We start from the raw sequence: 21,730 nt of genomic DNA, 5'->3' as shown, positions 1-21,730 counted from the left end.
GTGTGAGAATAAACACTCTTTGGCCATTCTGAGGGAGTGCTTCCTGCTCCAGAATGCACTGAAATCTGAAAGAAATCTTCTTTACTGCTTACTGTGCTGAATTATGATCAGGTCAGACTGGTCGTGAAGAATCCAATAAGCATTCAAGAACACCACAACACAATTCAAGAATACCACAAACACAATTTAAGTTGAAAACATTGACATTTATTTATTTATTGATTTAGAGGTTATACATTTCATGGTAATTATGGTATTATTATATTATTGGCAAAGATACTATACTTTAATTGCATCTCTATACATAAATACAAAATCTGAGGTAGGGCCTCAATAATTAATGACATTTAAAATAAACTATGCATTTCACATATAACTTTATTTTTCTGGCACATCATTTAAAACTTTTTTCATTATATATTTATACTCCATTTTTAAAACCAAAGAATGTCATGGTCTGTTGGAGGTACGAGTCTGTATCCATAGGCAGACGTACCTCACATCGAACACAGAAATATATGACATTACCCAAGTAATTAGAAATTTAACCTATGCAGTGATAGGTCCACAATAAAGTGCCAAAAGACACAACATACATTACATTTGAGATTTGATATATATGACAGACTATAAGCTACTCTGTATCTTTATGTTTGAAATACATACAATAGTCTAATATCAGAGGACATCTATAAGGCCAATGGTTACCTGAAGATGTGTTGTAACGTATTGGCAAAGATTAATGACCACTAAAATGGAACATGGATGGCAGTATCTCAGTCTCCTAAATAACCTTTTTGTTATATTTTCATTCCCATTCATCTTCCATTTGAACCCTTCGAGACATTCTCCTTCTTTGGTTACCTACTGCCCAAGTGTTGTCCCGTAGGCATTAAAAGTGATGACTTTCGCTCATCGCTGTGAAGGGAAAAATTGGATTACGCTCTTTCACCCCCTCAGTCGTTCATGGGCGAAGGTGACGCGAGGCTTTAAACTCAAGCGGCCGGTGAGAGCACACATGCAGGGGCAGTGAGGTGGGGGGGGGCAACGCGGGGGGACACAACCACACATGGACAAAGGAACACAGCAACACAAACAGCGCATGCAAGCCAGATAACTATTTTGCTCCGAGTCACTGATTAGCGTCACTGAATAGGCCCTAACTACGAACTACAGTAACACAAGGACGGATGAACACATTCCAACCAGCACCTATGGGGAACTTTTAAACCGTTGGCCGACGCCGTCAACACAATCCTTAAAGGGACACTTCACCGATTAGCATTAAGCTTTGTATCTTTAGAAAACCAGTCATGTTTTTGAATAGTCGTGCATCATTCCCTCAGTTTGCCTTGAGGTGGGAGAAATACGGATTTCAATGTTGGACTTCCTGCTTTCAATGATGTAAAAATCATCCTTTTACATCATTGAAAGCAGGAAGTCCTATTCATGGGTTTCATTGAAATCCATATATCTCCCATCTCAAGGCAAACTGGGGGAATGATGCACGACCATTCAAAAACATGACATGGTTTTCTAAAGATACAAAGCTTAATGCTAATTGGTGAAGTGTCCCTTTAAGAGCTGACCTTGGTAAACTGTTTTTTTCAGGTATGGGTTTTGGGTCGATCGGGTCCCAGTGTAACCAGCTGCAGTGGAACAACTGGAGCAGCGCTGGAACACACTGGTGTTTTCGAAGACTGATGAATTAGTAACGAGGCTGAATTGCTGCTTCAGTCATCCAGCCCTCTGGCATCTGTCAGAGACTTTTTTTTTCAGGTCAGATCCACAAGGGTGGTCTGAAAGGCAACCATTTAAATAAGTAATACTGTACTATATAAGGAACAGTTCACAGATACACTGAGAACTTTCATTGCACAGATACATTACAGCTTCCATCCTTTTTTTTCTTCCCAACGCACCGAACTGCATCTGACCATGCAGAGAGCTGGTTGGCTAGTGGTTAAGTATTGATGAAATCAGTTAGTTACGTCTACACTTGAACAGACACACACACACACACACACACACACACACACACACACACACACACACACAGACACAGACACAGACAGAGACATACAAACACACACACACACACACACATTCATATCAGACAAACAAACCATACACAGACAAAGAGAGGACTTAACGTCACTTGGAAAAGCAACATTTGAGCATATAACAAAGCCGTTTTGCTTTTTTTTTCAACTCTTGTCCATCAAGATCCGTGTGCATGTTACCACACCCTTAACCCGTGATTAGAGGAATGCGCTTGTGTGTTGTACTTCATTTCACGGCTATCAAAACGCATGCAAGGGCTGGAGCAGGCCCGTAAATCTCCCTGTTACGGCTGCCATATTGCTCGCGTTGTATCTGCAGACTCCCAATTAACTCGGCAGCCCCGTTCAGGCAGGCACATGCCTCCAGGACGCAGGGTCCCATGAATCAACAGTGGGCCATTTTAATCAAGACCTGTTTACGTTTTGTGAGGGAAAGCTCATTTGCCTTGTCTGCTGCTTAAACAAATCATTCAGATTGCTTCAGAATGGGAGGGGATGCTCCCTGTGATTGGTGCGGGATGATGTCAGCTGGCTCACAGACCAGAGACCGACCACAAATGCCCAAGGCCAAACAGACAGAGAGAGCATTCTTTTTGCTCACAGTAATCACAATCACGACCACCACAACCAGAAACTGAGCAGCTGTTGCAACTCAGCATCCCCAGTCTCTAATGCTCCCATACAGTCTTCCGGTGCATAAGGTTTCTGAATGCTTTGAAACCATCTTCCCACCAGTTTTAAAAAGATTAAAGGGCAAGGAGCTTTGCTATATATGTAGACAACCATTATTGATATCTTTTGTCTAAACAAATAACATATTTGAGTGATATTTTTCAGATACACACAGACATTACATAGATTCATAGTTACATCTCAGATCTCAGCTGTTTTGTGGTTTGACTCTTCAGATTTTAGAGGACCCGGAGGCACAACCAGGTTCCCAAATATTGATGTCTATTGTACAACTACTGTATGAAGATAAGGCCAATTAAATCAAGTATACCTGAGACCCTGTTGCATGAAGATACATATTACAAGAGACAAAGAGTTCAAGTGGAGAAGTGGTCCCCATACCTCTACCACAGGATTTCAGACAAAACTAATTTGATTCTAATCCTAATCCTATTCTACTCTACTCAGCTAATCTTTAGCAACTGCTCATACATGGCTGGGATTCAACATCACTAGCACACACTACGTCAACACACATAACTCTTTTTTTTAAAAGTGTACACTTTCCAAGAAACAGCTACAACAGCTGACAAGAAAAATGGTTTGTCATACATATCTCACATCACTCATATACATATATATATATAGATAGATATTTTTTCTGATTTCAAGCTGCGCATATCAGAGGGATTGATAGATCGGATGATGAGATCACAGTATATATTTTTAAGCAATAACTTTTGTGTATACATTAATGCACAAATGCTACTTGGCTACAGATAATTACTTTAAACATTTAAAACTCTGCCTACAACTTTGTATGGTCACCTGTGCATGTATTTGCTTTAAAGATAGAATGAATCAACGCTAGTGCTTCCTATGCTAAAAGTGTGCTTTTTTTTCTCTGATAGCTCATAAACAAGTAGAGATAGATAGAACACAGCATATTACCCCTGGCAGACAGAGAGAAAATGTACCCAGTTCTCCAACAAGGAAGAGAGATACTATAGAAAAACAATTAGCACTATGCAATATAGCATATTTATAGAAGGAGTCCAGAGGCACGTTATATATATCAGAGGATATGATATAGGTACATAGCTAATGTTTGCCATAAAAATAAACCAGTATTAACTGCATACTCTATGTCTACTGGATCTACATTTGCCAAATCCTAGGTGGAATACTATCGAATCTCCCCATCTGTTTGGCATGGGATGAACCCCACCACTCGCCTGTCTGTCAGCGTTCAGTTTGTCAATGTATCAGTGGGCGGTATCCTTATCACTCATGCACAGACAATAAAAACACACACGCACATACACACAAAAGACAAAGAAAAAACAAAAACAGACAAAAACTCGGCAGCTGACTGTCTCTGCAGCCGAATATTGCGTACGCAGTCTCAGCTGCCTCCTCTGGCGATGGCTCATATTGCCTCAGTGAGAAACGGCCCTGCCTGCGAGAGGGCTCTGCTGTGATCATTGTGCCTGTGTAAAGGGAGGCCGAGACGCTCCACGCCGGAGGGGAGTGAGTAGGCTCACCAGGGGGAGGGAAGCGAAGCCAGGAGTGAGGGCTGTGGGAGTGGGGTGGTGTGGTGGTGGTGGTGGGAGCGGGAGTGGGAGTGGGTCTGGAATACCAACCTCCTCAGGGGGAGCACGGGTGGAGGGGAGGGGGGGTGGGTGGTATGAGCGGAGAGGGAGAGAATTAATGGTTACGAGAGAGTGGGGAGATAAAATGGGGTGCGGGCTATCTAGCTCTCACCCATAATCCCAAATGGAGCGCAGCAGGGGGGGGCTGGCGTGGGGGGGCTGGTGGGGAGGAGGGGGAGTTTGGCGTTACTGGTACTGGGTGGACATCTGGAGGTCCTTGGGAGGGAGCTTGAGGCCCAGGGAGTTGGTGCCCAGCGGGTCGATCATGTTCTTGTAGCGCTCGCCGCGGTGCTTGAGCAGGAAGGGGCCCCAGTCGGGCTGCGGAGAGCACACCAGCTTCAATCTCTGTGGGCGGAGACAGACAACAACTCCATCACAACCAGCACCAACACCTATCAGCAGCTAACTCACAACATGCTACATGCACTTTAAGCGTAAACAGCATACATATATAGAGAACATATAGAACAAAAAGAATAGGACACATATGGAATAAAGGCATGACGCACACAGACACTTAATGTAGATATGGACACTAAATATAGCTGTTTCAGAATTAATGTCAACGGTAGAAATGTATAGCATGAGTTTGATTACACTGTATCTCACTGTAGCTTTGCCTAGATTTGCCTAGTTTGCTGGATAGACTGTTGCAATGCCAGAGTGCAATAAGAAGGGTAACAGAGATAGTACAGACACATTAAGCTATGAGGCTCATTTCAATCTCACAGTAAACAGTAGCAGAAAACGTGTGAAATCGTTGATCACACATGCTTCTATTTCTAAACGGAAGACTTCTTTGTGCTTGGTGTGAACGTCAGTAGTCATGGTGGTGTGGCATATTGTTTTCTACTGTAAAATATGATATCTCCCATCAGTAGCACTAAAATTAGAATGGGAGACAAGAGAACACTTGCTTTACTGAGCTGTTCCAACAGCAAGCCTTGTCCACTGTGGCGTTTAGCTGCCTGCATCTATAAATAGTTTATTGTAAAGGGCATTTTCTCTCAACACTAGTTTTCATTATGGAGGAGGTCTTCCATTTTGCATCAGGTGGCCATTATTTCATTCCACAGACATCTACACACCCCTCTTCATCAGTCCAGGTTAGCCTCGCAGTAGTTAATGATAGAGCACCATCCTGGCCTAGTTTCCTCATAACCTAAAAACATTATACAGCACTCCATTTCTGAATAGTGGCTCAAGTCTGTGGCCAGAAACCCAGTTCAACTCATCTCTGTACATTCCATTCAATGTGCCAAGCCAGCCCTACCCAAAGCACATCTCCCTTATCTTTGATGGGATACATTAGTAGGCAGGCAAAGTTTATTTGCACAGCATATTTCATATGGAAAGTAAATGTGTCCTTTAAATAAACATTTGGAAAAGCATAATAGATATAGTAGTGCAGATGAAGATAAAGAACAAGGCCTTTCCCAATGGGAGAGAAGAGAATGAGGAATCTAAAAGATAAAGGTAAGTGTAAATGAAAGAGAAAATGGAACAGTAGGATCTCCGGGCGGGCGGGCGTTCGTGGTGCCCTACCTCACTGAAGGATCCGGGGGCCAGGTGCATTTTAATGCCGAACATGATGGGGATCCAGATCACAGAACAGATGACCATGAGCCAGCCCATCACCATGGACCAGGGCGGGTATTTGTAGTCCTCATAAGTCATCCCCTTCCACTGGAACAGGCTGATTCCCAGGATGAACTGAGAGAGGAGCGAGAGAGAGAGAGAGAGAGAGAGAGAGAGAGAGAGAGAGAGAAAGTAAGGAGAGGACACAGGTAGCGACATTAACATGATATGCATCACAAGTGCAAACTAACCCAGTCCCCCCCACTGGACCTAATGAGCCCCTCGGGAGAGAGTAGCGCGGGTAGGGGGTGGGAGATGGGGGGGGGGGCAGGAATGGCCAGTGAGCCAGGGGAGATGGGCCTGATGCATGGGGGTGTCCTGCTAAACCCCACTGGTCATTTGTTACCGGCTACTCATCATTAAGGAGCCTGCCTTCATACTGACACTCAACGTATGTCACACAGCCGAGGAGGACACGTGATCACCACTTGACATGTGTGTGTGTGTGGGTCAATAATGTGTGTGTGTGTGTGTGTGTGTGTGTGTGTGTGTGTGTGTGTGTGTGTGTGGTGTGTGTGTGTGTGTGTGTGTGTGACACACACAGGGAGGGTCCTGAATAGGTCTGCTGTCTCTTTGGAGCGCAACAGTAAAAAACTGCCCACCAGCACCCAGGCTTTCTGTGACGAGCATGAATCATTTCCCCTAAACAATTTCACTTCGAGTGGAGAGCAGTTTGGAGTGAAGGACGAGTTGTTTTCTTTCGGGGTAAACAGTTCCACAGGTGGTCTCTCATTGTGCTGTAGATGCGAACAACACAGACTGGCAGGAAATGGAACCTGATTGTGTGTGCTGCGGTTATGGCCCATTACGTATGGATTGGACCTACTGTCAGAATGGTTGGCGTGACAAAAGCCCAGCAGATCCTCCAAAACTTGTTCGGCTGGAACCCAATCATCATTTCAATGTCTTCACAGAACCTCTGTAAACCTGCAACAGAAATGGGAACGGTGTAGCGAACAGCAAAGAGGTGCCATAAGACATCAATTTGACTCCATTCAGAAGAGTTCCAACAAAAGAAAAAAAATAAAGTGAAGTGGAAAAAGGTGACCCAGTTTATTTTCTTTGAGGGAGACAGCAAAACAAAATGTCTGTTAAACACTCTGCTGTTTTTCCTGGAAATGAAACACAGGCCAAGACATGGCAACAATAACTTGTATGACAATGATGGCAAAATGTTTGCCGCAAACACACAGCCAATAAAAGAAGTACTTGTAGCATGGCTCAGCAGGGAAGAGCACACTCAGTGACTGGAATGAGAACAGAGACACCTAGTGGCTACCGATATAAAATACCCACATCATCTGTTTTACTTTGTGGAGCATGTGCAGATAATTAGCTAATTCACGGATGTGGATTATTTTATATTTAGACACACATTGAGTGTGACATTACTATAACAAGGGGCTCCAAACAAGCTGAATCAAAATGAACATTTGATATGACACATAACACAGCAATGTTTGGTTAACACATCTGGGGTGGCGCTGACATGGAACCTTTAGAGTGAGGAGTGATGCTTGCTCTACATATTCAGGCTCTGAAGTAGGCTTAAGGTGATTAATTAGATAGCACCTCTATGTGCTGTGTACATTTCACTGATACCCCTTTCATCACAGTCACTATCTGTGGTACGAGAAGCCTCATTTTCTCAACAGAACATGCTATTCCTTCTGCATTACAATTTCATTTCCTATCTGTGCTCACACAGAACATATTTTCTTTATTGATAGAATGCAGTACAACCTGGAGATGGAGGAGACAACGCTGTCAACATGGTCAGGGCAAACACATGGTTTATTCTCACAGACTCACCGTATAAGTATGAGATCCCAAGCAGCTCACATATGGCAATGATGACCAGAGAGTAAGAGGCAGCAAAGGTGTCCACTAGCTGCAGCATATACATTCCACTCTGAACACACACACACACACACACAGAGAGAGAGAGAGAGAGAGAGAGGGAGGGAGGGAGAGAAAGGAACAGTGAGCATCACAGTTGTATCACTGACCTACTTAGTGTGCAACTTCTTTCCATTCATTTAAAATGTCACAGCATCAGTGTTGCCGCCCCCTGAAGGCAAATGACATTAGTCACCTATTGTACTCTGTGTGGAAAAATAGTGGAATAAATGGCTGATTTGTAATTGATCTTCGACCCCATGGCGCCGGGCTCTCTGAGATGTGACTGCAATGATGCTTGTTTGTTCTCAATGGCGTTCTAGTACTGCTCTGTGCATTCCCAGGAGGCTGACTGAGCCAGGCGGGTGACACAGAGTCACATGAATGCACCTGTCACGGTAGCCTTTGAGTCAGATTAATGGGCATCATTAGCTGACAACATCAAGGGCAGGCAGCACCTGCCAGTCTCCATTTGCTCTCTTCCCCCCTGGATTTACTTACTTTTCCTCTAGCCTACATCTTTTTTGTCTTCTCTCTTTCTTCCTTCCTTCCTTCCTTCATTTCTTTCATTTCTTTCTTTCAGAACATTTTCAACTGATTCTCCTGATGCATCAACAGTGGCTCACAACCAAGGCACCTGATACTCTCTGCCTCACTTCTATTCTGTTTGTCAGGTTGTCCCTAACAGACGAAAGCAGTGGCGCCTGTAGACCTGCCCTTGTTGGATATATCAGCCCCTGTGCAGAGCTCCATGGCTGGGCCTGGCTACAGTGGAGGTATGATGGACAGTGGAGGTGGCAGCCCTGGCGGCTATTTAATTACTGTTAGCCTACCACTGTTATCATGGGGATGCTACTGTTACCACTGTTATCATAGGGAATGCTACTATTAGCTTTGTTGTCATGGGAAATGTTACCTCTGTTATTGTGTGAAATGTTACTATTAGCTTTGTTATCATGGGGAATGCTACCATTTGCTTTGTTATCATGGGGAATGCTACCATTAGCTTTGTTATCATGGGGAATGCTACCATTAGCTTTGTTATCATGGGTAATGTTACCTCTGTTATCATGGGGAATCCCAGGAAGAAGAAGCAGACACAGCACACCAGGGTGAACAGAGGCTTGTGCTTGCGCAGGTACTTGGGGAACTCGTCGGACACGGACGTTACGATGGTCTCTATGGTGGCAAACTGGGGAGGAGAGGAAGGACAGAAAAGGTATAACTGATGGGTGGATGGAGATTAGCAAGAGTAACTAGAGAAAGAGAGAGAAAGAGAGAGAGAGAGAGAGAAAAAAAGGAGAGTGAGAAATTGCTATTGTTACCAACAACAATAGAGTGGTTGAAGGAGAGAGCTAAAGATAGCGACGAGCATTGTGACGAGTGTATTCTGGTGGGCGGCTGAGCCCCTGGCCTGTGCCACCTCCTTCCCCCATGCCATGCAGACTGGGTGAAAAATCACAGGACCAGAGGCGAAAAGATTACTCTAATTAGAGCTCTCACACCCCTGAGGAGTGCTGATTGGCTGGGAGCTGAGGCAGAAACGAGAGGCAGGAGGGTAATGACTAGTCTCAGATGAACTCCACCTCTGACACACACACTTGACACTCAGACCTTTCCATCTATGAAAAGCTACCAGATGTTGCGGTCTAGATATCCCAAATAGCGGAATGTTAAACGCGAGAAGAGGGAACTCCCATCATTTCCCGACTATTAGCCGCAGCTTATATATGATTTTGCAAAATTGATATTGCTATTGCTAATGCTAATATGGTTTTGTTTCTTTTAACTTTGCTTTAGCATAACACACTGTCCTGCGGCTTACACACAATGCGGCTTATATGCAGAAAATGACTGTACTGGCGATTTGGATTTCGTCCTGCCGCTCAGGCTCAGGCAGTTCTGCACGTCTATCTCTCCTGCTTCCTGTCCACGTTTACTGGATCCAATCACAAACCGCCTTATCCACCAGGCGCACCCGGATCTTTGGTCTGATTGGTGGAAGGACCCCCCTTGTGCAGTAGAAATAAAGCGCAGACTCCCCAGACTAATGTTCAATCTTAAAAGATTTAGCTTTAGATTTAGTATGGTGATAGCCAGACTAGAGGGAACCACCAATTGTGTAAAACAAAGAGTCTGTAGTCTTGCACATCTGTAAGAGTGAAACAAATTACAAGAATGTACTTAATATGAAAAGCAATCATCCATGACAGTGACAAGCAAATAAACCCTTGATGATTAATATGGTGGGATCCATTCATTTCCACGAGAGTAATGTTTCAACCAACTAATCCTTGTGTCAGTGCCAAGTTTGAAGTGTAACCTTAAAAATAAATAGTCTCGAGCACACATAAACGGCTCACCGGACTTACTCATCTTGATGTCATTTTTACCTTTACCTGACACCCCCCCGCAGCCTGATCATTTAACACTCTGAGCTGTGAATCACTCAGTGTCATCTCTCGCAAAATGACAGAGTCCTGTTTGATATAGAGCTGTGCGCAGGGGAAAAACAGGTTGCTATGCAACAGCAGACACCTCTGCCAGGCGATCATGCAGCGGAGAGATTTCAGCAGCCAGGAAAGAACCCTCCAGAGCTCGAACACAGAGCTCACACACTGGCCAATCACAAGACACGGTTTAAGACACACATAGTATCATTCTCCTCCTTTCTGTGCCTTCTGGCATGTCCATTAGTCTTGAAGTGTGTGTGTGTGCGTATGTGTGTATGTGCATATGTGTGTGTGTGTGTGTGTGTTCATCAATAACCATAAAGATACCCACACACAGATGTGCGCACACACATACTGTATGCACACACACATGCACACATATGCACACACACACACACACACACACACACACACACACACACACACACACACACACACACACACACACACACACACACACACACACACACACACACACACACACACACACACACACACACACACACATGAGGCTGCAGTTACCATAGTATCCAGTCCCAGCGTGAGCAGCATAAGAAAGAAGATGATGGCCCAGAATGGGGACAGGGGCAGTCTGGTGAGGGCTTCTGGGTACACCACAAATGCTATGCCAGGACCTGGAGGGAGTCAAAACACACACACACACGCACACACGCACACACACACGCACACACGCACACACGCACACACGCACACACACACACACGCACGCAAGCACACACACACGCAAGCACACACACACACACACACACACACACACACACACACACACACAAACACAGTCTTTACTACACCGTATAACGCCTACATGCTGTATCCATGCTGACTGTCTATCATAGGCTCTCAGTGTGCCTTAAATTAGCAGCACTATTTCCACATTATTCTTCAATGCCAATGTAATATAAGGGCTGCATTTAACCAAACCAAATCTGTTCACAAGTGCCATAATAAAGCAGAGAAGCCAATAAAGCTTCTCTCTCTATCTATTCAATGTGTCAGTTCAAGTTCTTCAGTCAGTGATGCTATTTCTACAGAGAAGAAGAAACTGTTGAGGTTAAGAGGCACCTACTGTACTGTAGGTCTTGACTACTGATAGGCACTATTAATCATGACACCTGATGTGATTACAGGGGTGCAAACCTTGTTACCTCCAAACTATTATCGCAGCACACAAGACAGGAGACACTGCTCAATTAAACAGGCTAAAAACAACATGACCAAGCCAGCTCTGGGGTTGCAGATTGTGGCTTGTGGATTATGTGATTCATGATCTTTAATAACTGCATTTATTCTGGAACTATTTAGAGGCGCGATGTGATTTTCATTTCAAACATTCAAACATGACCTAGAAGTAGCAACAGTTCTGATGTAATGGCAAAAAGGCCTAAGCTCTGGGTAGTGGAGGCATCCACTGCAAACTAACTATTGTTGCCTGCTCTCTTGTAATAGCACACAGTACCGTGTGTGCTGCTGTACATAGTCAATATGCCATGTGGCCGTGTTCAAGAGAACTTGAAGCCTACCGAATTTAACATAACAATGGTCCTACATCCTACAGTACACCTACATCTCAAAATCACACCAGTCATGCAGAGATCATGGTCACACTTCACGTATAGATTGTCATCTATAGACAATAAAAAAAACTATCTGTAAACAACAACGTGGGGTTATGGTTAAGTAGCAGGGCTTGGGTTTGGTGAATTTCAGAAGACAATTTGTAAAAGTCTCAGTAGGCGGACTACCTCAGTAACCATTACCAAGGTGACCTGGGGACTGCGATGCAAAAGAGACATTCCCTGTTCTTTACCTTCATCAGCCACCTTGTCTATGGGCACCTTCAGCTCGTGGGCCATGAAGCCAATGACCGAGAAGATGACGAAGCCCGCAAATATACTAGTGGCACTGTTGGTGCACGTCACTATGATGGTGTCCCTGTGGAGGAGAGGAGAGAGGATGCCAGTTCACATTCTTATTAGGGTGGAATGGGTGTACTCTCAGTAAAGTTGATCATGCTAAAAATGCACGCAGGACATCAAACACTAAACAAGTAGACACTTTGATAATTATTCCGAAACACTGGAAGCAACATTATTTTGTAATTCTGCTTAGAAATAGTCGATTTTTAGAATGTCAAAAACTCTAAGCGACACAGATAAAATGAACTCGTACAACTGTGGCGTCCTATATTTCTGTGTCTGGTGATTGTGATGTTTAAAAATGGGCCAAGGTTATTTCTAATTCAATTGATAACTAGTGTCCTCTAGTGGAACAAGGAGGAATCAAACTCACAAATTGTATCGACTGCATTAAAGGTAAGGCCAGTATTTGTGTTTGGGCACTAAAGAGCTCAATGTTTTCTAAACTCACTAAAAGACAGTCAAGCATGAAATTGGAGCTATTCAATTCTCCCTCTGAAAGGTAGGGACTGGATGTATATGAACAAAGACGTTCAACCATCTTGCTTTTTTAATTGTTTTGTTAAAAGTAGCAATCCAAATAAAGGGATTTTATCTGAGTTAGAGTAGACTAATCAAGACTAATTTGGTGAAATAACACCCCATCTTATTTCAAGCACTTGGCCCTGTACTGAAGCCACATAGATCGCCTTTTCCTCTTATTTCAAGCACTTGGCCCTGCACTGAGGCCGCAGAGATCGCCTTTTCCTCAGTATTCTGGTTTACTTCCCTTCTCCATTTACCCAGCATGGACATATCATCATACTTTGGTTGTGAGCATGCAGCAATACATTCAGATTTTGCCAGATTTAAGATTTATTGCCACTAGTGCAGTGCCCGTTCAAAACATGCTATTTCCTGTAGAAAAACCATAGCCAACTACATGCCCCCTGCCAGGTAGGCCTTCTTTAAACAAACAGAACGATAGGGGAAAACATCATTCCAGCTAAGCATTCAATAATCAATATTGAATATTATTATATCGCATTATAATAAATGTGCAGTAAGCAGAATTTAAGCATGGCTGCATTTTACAGATCAAAATGACATAAGCCTAGCAGTAGGCCTAACACCTGTTTTGAGTTAAGGCTACTCAAAGTGTTTATGAACACATCCTTTTTTACGTCATTTTGAAAAGTCACTGCATACCCGTGTGGGTTGGCGTGTTGCAAAATCCGCAGAATAATATTATGCAAGCAAACCGCATCCAGACTCAGAGGCAGTCTTTTATATCGTTGAGGTCAAACATCTTAGCCTGCCTGTACACAGCACCCGCTTGCTCTGATTCAGTGCTGTGTGAGAGCGGGAGTGGCTATAGCGGCTGGAGCAGTGAAAGCCAATGTGTGCGTCTTTTAAGGATATTTAACAATATCTTTTGCATTTCTTATTCAAAACAACATCAAACTTGGCATTGCACTCACTCGTGCCCGTAGCAAGAGAGATATGCAAATAACAGACAAACACACAGACACACACACAGACACACTCACACACAGACAGACAGACGTTCCTGTCATTAACAGATAGATGTAATAAAATACAATTTGCTATTAAACATTAACAGAACATAAAGGACACACATTATTTAATATTTTACTTTCCTTATGGGCCAGATTACAGTCAGCAATCATTGATATGCCTTTCCTGTTCTAAGATGAATTCATTAAATGAAATCAATAATTGTATTTAGATGCAAAAATACAGAGGAAATGAGAATAGTCTGGTGAGGACTTTAGCTACCTGTAGCAGTTATTATGGAACTTGTTGTAGGAGGAGAGTGTGATGAGTCCACCCCAGGCTGCAGACAACGAGAAGAAAATCTGGGTTGCAGCATCCTTCCACACCTGCAGATGGTGCAAGAGAGCTTAGTTAGCTGAAACGGTACTAGGAGAGGAGATGAGGAGATGAGGAGAATCATGGGAGAGTGAGGAAGTAATGCCTCAGTTCAATTCAATGGCCTATGCTAGGCTACTTAGATCAGCCTGAAATATCCTTAAGAGAATGTCTCCACCTATGAAAATGGCGTCTGACATGCTCAGTTCTGGCCTTATTCTCACAAACAAGCCAAAAAGTGCCAAGTTACAAATGGCCACAAATTATGTCATGTTGTCCATGTTGATTGGCTGATCCTCTCAGCTTCTAAACTGCCAATCCACACAGGCAACATACTCTTGTGTCCACTGGTAATATGGTGGCTAATTGGAATTATGCACAAAAGTCTCTTTAGCACTTCCACAGTATAAGCCAGTTCATACATTTAAAAGCAGTGGTGGCCAACTATAGGCTACTATATTCTGTGTAGCTGAAGCTAACGCTCCAAATCCTGACCCCCTGAGGAGGACATATCACTAGAGCCCCCACACTAAGGGTGCATCTCATCCCTGTATTTGCATGCGTCCTCACTCCTCACTCCTCGCTCCTCCAACTCGTCCACCGGAAATCGTTCAAAGCTTAACGTCAATGAAGACGTCTCACTTGCTACCAGAGGAAGTGAGATCGAGGAGACAGGAGAGAGGAAAGATGAGGATGGGTCGATATGCGAGGAAGCAGAGGTGCATTCCTTCCTTGTTTCCTTCACAAAATGAATTAGAATGAGGGGTTAGGACAGGAGGAAGGAAGGAAGGAAGGAAGAGAGGGATGATGGACATCTACATGAGATACGCCCTATCTATGCCAGAGCAAAGTCGATCATGTGTGTCGTACAGGATTTGCAGGCCAGTGTATAGGGTTTAAACAAAGGAACATTTTTTTTAGCCGAAAGTTATCAGATATTTTCAAAATTGCTATATATAAATATTATATTTTTGACATTTTAAATGTTCCAGCCCACATTTGAATTCTGCCCCCCAGAGAACTTTAACACAAACGTGTTATTTCATGACAAGCTTCTCATATTAATTTCACCAGTGTCCATCTGTATCTCTGGAACACTCTGGGGAGAACATAATACAGTAATTTCCCGCATATAAGCCGCATTGTGTATAAGCCGCAGGACAGTGCTTTATGCAAGTTAAAAGAAAGAAAACCATATCAACACCATATTAACTGGCCCCCTGTATTAACCTCATAGCTGAAGAAATTTAGCAAAATCAATGTATAAACTGCGGCTAATAGTCAGGAAATTACGGGTACTGCAGCTCCAAACAGCGGCATTTACCTTCGCATCGTTGAGCTTCTCCCACTTGGGTGTGATGAAGTAGAGGATCCCATCAAACGCGCCGGGTAGAGTGATCCCTCGGATCAGGAGGATGACCAGAACCACATAGGGGAACGTGGCAGTGAAGTACACCACCTGCACACAAAGAGGAGGCAATGGGTGTGTGTGTCTGGGAAACAGGACTAATGGTGAAGTCAGTCCATTTGGTTGTGGAAAGTAAATACACGAGACACCAGACACACTTTGACGGCATATACTAGACACACTATGATGGCGTATACTAAACACATTATACTAGGCACACTATGATGGCGTGTACTAGACACACTATACTAGACACACTATGATGGCGCACAGTATACTAGACACACTACTAGACACACTATGACGGCGTATACTAGACACACTATACTAGACACACTATGACGGAGTGTACTAGACACACTATGACGCCGTATACTAGACACACTATGATGGCGTATACTAGACACACTATACTAGACACACTATGTTGACGTATACTAGACACACTATACTAGACACACTATCATGGCGTATACTAGACACATTATACTAGGCACACTATGATGGCGTACAGTATACTAGACACACTATACTAGACACACTATGATGGCGTACAGTATACTAGACACACTACTAGACACACTATGACGGCGTATACTAGACACACTATACTAGACACACTATGACGGAGTGTACTAGATACACTATGACGCCGTATACTAGACACACTATGATGGCGTATACTAGACACACTATACTAGACACACTATGATGACGTATACTAGACACACTATACTAGACACACTATCATGGCGTATACTAGACACACTATACTAGACACACTATGATGGCGTACAGTATACTAGACACACTATACTATACTAGACACACTACTAGACACACTATGACCGCGTATACTAGACACACTATACTAGATACACTATGACGGCGTACAGTACACTAGACACACTATGATGGCGTATACTAGACACACTATGGCGGCGTATACTAGACACACTATACTAGACACACTATGACGGCGTACAGTATACTAGACACACTATGATGGCGTATACTAGACACACTATGATGGCGTATATCTGAAGGGTAATAGCTAACATCTACATCTGCTACATCTACAGCTACATCTGACTGCATCACATTAAATGCTTTGTTTAATGTGTTTCTAGTGTTTAGAGAACCCATGCAAACACATGAAAGGTGTTGAAACAAAGTGTGTATATTGGACAGTAACACTGAGAACCACTATTTAATCATCATGCCTTAAGTTATTTCATCATTAAAAGCCTACAGAGAATTTAATTTTTGTCTAATACTTCCCGCACATTTAATTTAGCAAAGAAGAGGATCGTAAGAACATTATTTGACATCTTCACTATGTGACTAATTTAATTTCACTATTTATTTCTTTTTAAATGTAGAAGTCTACATGCATGTAGTAGTAGTAGTAATAGTAGAAATAGTATTTAGTAATACTGAAGAGTTTTCTCCAAATTATATGGATCACATTAGCCTGCATCTATCAGCCCTGCTTTTGTATAACAGGCAACAGTATCACGATTGCAATGGATGTGACGATCCACTAGATGGCACCATCATCTTCCTTTTCTCTCACTCCAGTTCAAGTTTCCCTCTTCACCGCAGCTGGTGGTACAAATGACCAAACCAACAAAGTTTGTCCATTCATGAAGTACAGTGTTAAGGGCTACATTTCCTCAAGACCCTAGTGTGTGTGTTCCTAAAGGCCGCCTTAATGCAACAAAGAACAAAGTACAGGATGTTTCAGAATGTTCACCTCCAGCCCTGCTATTCTGTCCGCAGCTCATCAGTAGGTTACATTAAACTGTTCTTAGATGTAGCCTATTGAAAACACTGACTTACCTTCCCGGATGACTTAATTCCTTTAGCCAGAGATACATAAACAATGACCCAGGCCATAAATAGGCACAAGGCCAAAGACCAACGAATGTCACCCGGAAATTCAATTCCTTTGGAAATGTGCAGCACATTGTATCTGATTGAAGAGAAAAATAGAATGTTATTAGTTGGCATTCAGGCCTACTGATTAATGCCTCAGTCAACTTGGTTTAGGCTACTTAGGCCTAAATTCCCTGCGTGAGTCATAGACAAATGCTGGCAAACCATACAGAATCATGCCTGGTGTATGGCATAATTGCAAAGTAAAGAAAAAATGTACGTTTTTCATTCATTATCTCCAGGCCATGTTCAACTAAACAGTTGTGACTTATAAATCACTTACTTGATCGATTCACTTACTTGAAGTATTCCTCGCTGGGACTGACATATGTTTTGGTTTCATTTGATGTCAAAGTCATGTTTAAAAGTCTGGTAAGGTTGCCAGCGGCATTAGCAGACAGGCAGAACGAAGAATTCTTTACAGATGTTATGTTCCTATCCCGAAAGATACACGTAGCCTCTGTCACAAAAACACATCCACAGATAAGGAATTGTCTTTTGCAACTTAGACAAGCCATTACAAAAGCTCACAAAAAAGAAACTTGTAAATGCTAAACATACAACTACGCATCAAAGACACGTGCTCAATTTTTCCAGAAAAAAGTGCTCTGAAAGAAATGCCGCATTTCTAAGCACTAAATTATGAAGGCTACACACAGAAATACCCGGTATGGCCAGAGGGAGGCGCTCAAACACACTGCGGCAGTGCAAGACCGTCTTACAGTAAATGTGTCAAGCAAGCATTTTTTTCTGCTGAATTCACTGAATCAAAACCCAGAAGTCCTGCATTTTTAGATGATTTTCTTAATAAAACGACACGTTTTTTCGATTAATTTCGATAGAAAGTGTATAATTACAAACAGCAACACATATTTCGAGTCCAAATATCAATTTTGCCAATAGGCTATAGGCTAAACGTTGTGGACTATCTCCTATCCTCTACCCACATGTTAATGGAAAACTAATTGGAAATAAATATGGGCAATATCCCCTACAATTCCCATTTCAATTAGGTAAACTATGTAGTTTAAAAAAGACAATGCCAATCAAAATAAACATCATAGGTACATCTTACAATAGCCTGTTGTGCTTCTTTTAATTTGTAAAGGGGGGTTTCCTCTTTTAAAATGTCTGTACAAAACACAGCCAGATATATTGCAGGTTACAGTGTGTCAGCCCAAGAAGGTTATTGAAAGCCCAGAGGTGGGACAACGGGTTGCGCATTGCGCATTAGTAAAAGAAAAAAAAAGCGCCGCTCATCCTTACCCAGGAGAAGCATGTCTTTGTCTTTACAGTCCATTGTGTTCCAATCATTCCTGCAGTTAGCCCAGGGTAGTGAGCCCTTCAACGAAGCGAACAGGTAGTACAGTGTCCAGCACATTATAATATTATAGTATATGGCTATCAAGACAGATATTATCAACATGGCAATCCCGCAACCTAAAATAAATGAATAAAACGAGATATGTAAATTACTCTTAAGCAGATAAAGACGTTCACTACCATTAATCATTACACTCAAAGACTGGGTGTACATCAGTTTTATTTTTACCCAATCAGGAGTTGAAACAATCATCATCTGGGAAACAAACTTGTGAGACATGGCAAAGGCGCAGTTTACCTTGCAGCGCTGGGATGGCTTTCCATACAGACACAGGGCCTTGACTGGAAAACTGACCTAGTACAACTTCCATTAAAAATATTGGAATTCCAGCGATGCCCAACATTGTCAGGTATGGTATCAAAAAAGCACCTACATAGAAACAAAAGATGCTGTAAAGAAATCCAAGGGAGCGCTGGACCTCTCCGAATTCAAGTCTGAGAAACTTCGTTTGTGAAAATGTGTGTAAAATATTTGGGCCTATTGCCAAGGGCACAATACAAATAACTGCTGAAATAAATCCAAAATGATCCACTAAAATCTATGATTCAATATCATGTGATTTAAATAAGAAAAGGCTAGTATTACAATGTTTAAATAGGATTTGCTAATAATATCAGATTTATTAATAATAATAATACAACTAATAATAATAATAATAACATTGTTGTATGTAGAATTTTAAAAATATTTGCCTTATCTATATCAGTCAAATGTGGGGCAATGTTTGCATTAAAATGCATTCTGAAACATTATCACTCATATTCATATTCCTGATGCCAGAACACACTTAATTATACATTTTCGTTAGATTAGATGAGCAAGGTGTTCACAAGTTCAGAATATGTGTTCTGGGCTCTATAATCGTGATTTTCGTTATACGAGAAGGTGCATTTGACTTATGTGGGCCATGTTTTATGCAGAACAATTTTACAGTTTTTGGCGCTTCCAGTTTGAGCCAGAAGTCGTTGAGAGCACACGTGTCTGCTATAGCTGCCCTTACCTCCTCCATTCTGGAAGGCAAGGTAGGGAAATCTCCACACATTCCCCAAGCCTACTGCATAGCCAACCATGGACAGGATGAAATCCATTTTATTAGTCCAGTTTCCTCTGACTTTATTCTCATCTCCACTCTCGTCATCATCGTCATTCTCCTATACGGGAAACAGTTCATTTCACTTGCCATGACTCTACCCAAAGTCTGCCTATATCCAGCATATACTTTCACTGGGATTATTAGTAAGCATAGAAACTCACAAAGCTGTTAAGCACAACACATTTGTAAAAATGAATCCACAGCAAATGAGGAGCAAATATCTGTTACAAAGACCAAGTTGGTTAATAGAAGCGCAGCGCTAAAAATGTGTTAGAGATCACTGATAATGTGGACTGAATCGGCCATTAAAAACGACCATGTGAGAATTGGTCAATGAGATGCTGCAGCCTTATGCAATGCCTTATCCTCCAGCACAACTGGCCAACAGAAACTAATCCCTGGGGAAAACCAGGAACTAAGCGCAAACCTTCACCTGAACGAGAGCATTGCAGTGGTCAGATGGAGACAGCATGAAACCAAATTCGACAAGCAAAAACTGCAATTTACGGTGTGATTTTCGGTTGTTCTTGTACTTTTATGTCTAGGCTTACATACATGTTCTTAATGTGATTTGATTAGAATACGGTCTATTCAATACTACATTCCACACACTGTTAACTATTCGAGATGCCTGTTTTCCCCCTTTGTCTAAGCGGCACACATGTTTATAGCCTACTGCTCATTAGGCAAACATAGGTGTTCCTCTGGGGGGGAAAGTGACAACCATAACAAAGAAATCTACCAAATTATTCGCAAGGCACAAAGCCTCCACGATTATGGCCCAGCAAAGGCAAAACCTCCGTGTCACGTAAAACTATGTTAAGCTCCATCTTAATAGAAAATAAAGAGTGCAATAGTCCTACACTTTAAAAATGTGCTGAGATGGCACAACGCAGAGAAACTTCATTACGGCTGCGCAGAACCAGTCAGAAGCATGACACATCCCAATGCGAATGCTATATAACCTACTATAAATGCAGAATAGCAACGTTTGGCTATTTACAAAACACGAGCAGACATTTGTTTCTACAGGCTATTCATGCATCAAAACATCTCATGATTGATTACTTTTTCACTTCAATGAAACGCTCATTTACAACAACTTACCCCGGTTACAGTGCCAGGCAGAACAGACGTATTGCCATCTGTGCCCAGTATGATGGTGGTCTGGCTCATAGTTGTCCAATTGCCAGTGGCATTGTTTTGTTCCACGGTGCTTCTCATGGCACCTTGATTAGCCGTTGCATCGGACATAGCTTTCCCGTGAACGGTTGTACCATCCGTCTGAGGCGCGGTACCAGCAGAATCCATGAGGAGGGCAGAATTAACAGGCACCGCCGGTGCCTGGTTTTTAAACGTCCCATAGACTTTATTGGAATCCGTTTCTCCAGGTTTATTTTCTGTTGAACAGAAAGTTTTCCGTTCGTTCACCGGCGGTGGTTGTGGTGCCGAATGCGCGTCGGAAGGTAGACCATTCTCCGGTTTGTTAGTTGTAACTCCAACCGCCCCTTCCGGCTGATGAGGTGAGCCAAAACCGGCGGGACTGTTCGCAGGTTGTCTCAACATATCTTTTTGATCGGAGAAATCCTAAAACAATAGACCTGGTAATTAATAGGCTACCATTTCAAAATGACAAAGCCTACCATTTATAATGCAGAGAATAAATATGATCAAGTGTGGGAAAAGTCATTCATAACCAATCTGCATTCGTGTGTAGCCTA

At 42.6% G+C, this 21,730-nt stretch overlaps 1 protein-coding gene across 1 annotated transcript; it reads right to left on the bottom strand.

Annotated features, from left to right (window-relative positions):
- Window positions 1-4,573: 4,573 nt before the first annotated feature.
- On the bottom strand, window positions 4,574-21,575 carry slc6a5 (solute carrier family 6 member 5). Its single transcript, XM_062548757.1, has 15 exons — window positions 21,117-21,575; window positions 19,917-20,067; window positions 19,154-19,285; window positions 18,799-18,972; window positions 17,833-17,992; window positions 17,437-17,569; window positions 15,511-15,645; window positions 14,094-14,197; window positions 12,206-12,330; window positions 10,900-11,012; window positions 8,985-9,116; window positions 7,838-7,937; window positions 6,852-6,952; window positions 5,933-6,100; window positions 4,574-4,732 (listed from the first exon to the last, which is right to left on the bottom strand). Exons 1-15 carry the CDS (start codon window positions 21,573-21,575, stop codon window positions 4,574-4,576), a joined length of 2,346 nt encoding a protein of 781 aa, XP_062404741.1.
- Between the last annotated feature and the right edge of the window lie 155 nt (window positions 21,576-21,730).

The sequence above is a fragment of the Sardina pilchardus genome, chromosome 11, assembly GCF_963854185.1.
Source record: "Sardina pilchardus chromosome 11, fSarPil1.1, whole genome shotgun sequence".
NCBI lineage: Eukaryota > Metazoa > Chordata > Actinopteri > Clupeiformes > Clupeidae > Sardina > Sardina pilchardus.
The sequence above is the reverse complement of the archived record's forward strand: the minus strand, read 5'-3'. Positions and strand labels throughout refer to the sequence as shown.

What these genes read in the sequence shown, in the direction of transcription:
- slc6a5 (XM_062548757.1), bottom strand. Translation starts at nt 21,575, where the DNA reads ATGTTGAGACAACCTGCGAACAGTCCCGCCGGTTTTGGCTCACCTCAT. An exon ending in TGCCTTCCAGAATGGAGGAG is followed by an intron (nt 19,286 to 19,916) that starts GTAAGGGCAGCT and finishes GTTTCTATGTAG; the next exon opens with GTGCTTTTTTGATACCATAC. An exon ending in CCCAGCGAGGAATACTTCAA is followed by an intron (nt 17,570 to 17,832) that starts GTAAGTGAATCG and finishes CTCTTCAATCAG; the next exon opens with ATACAATGTGCTGCACATTT.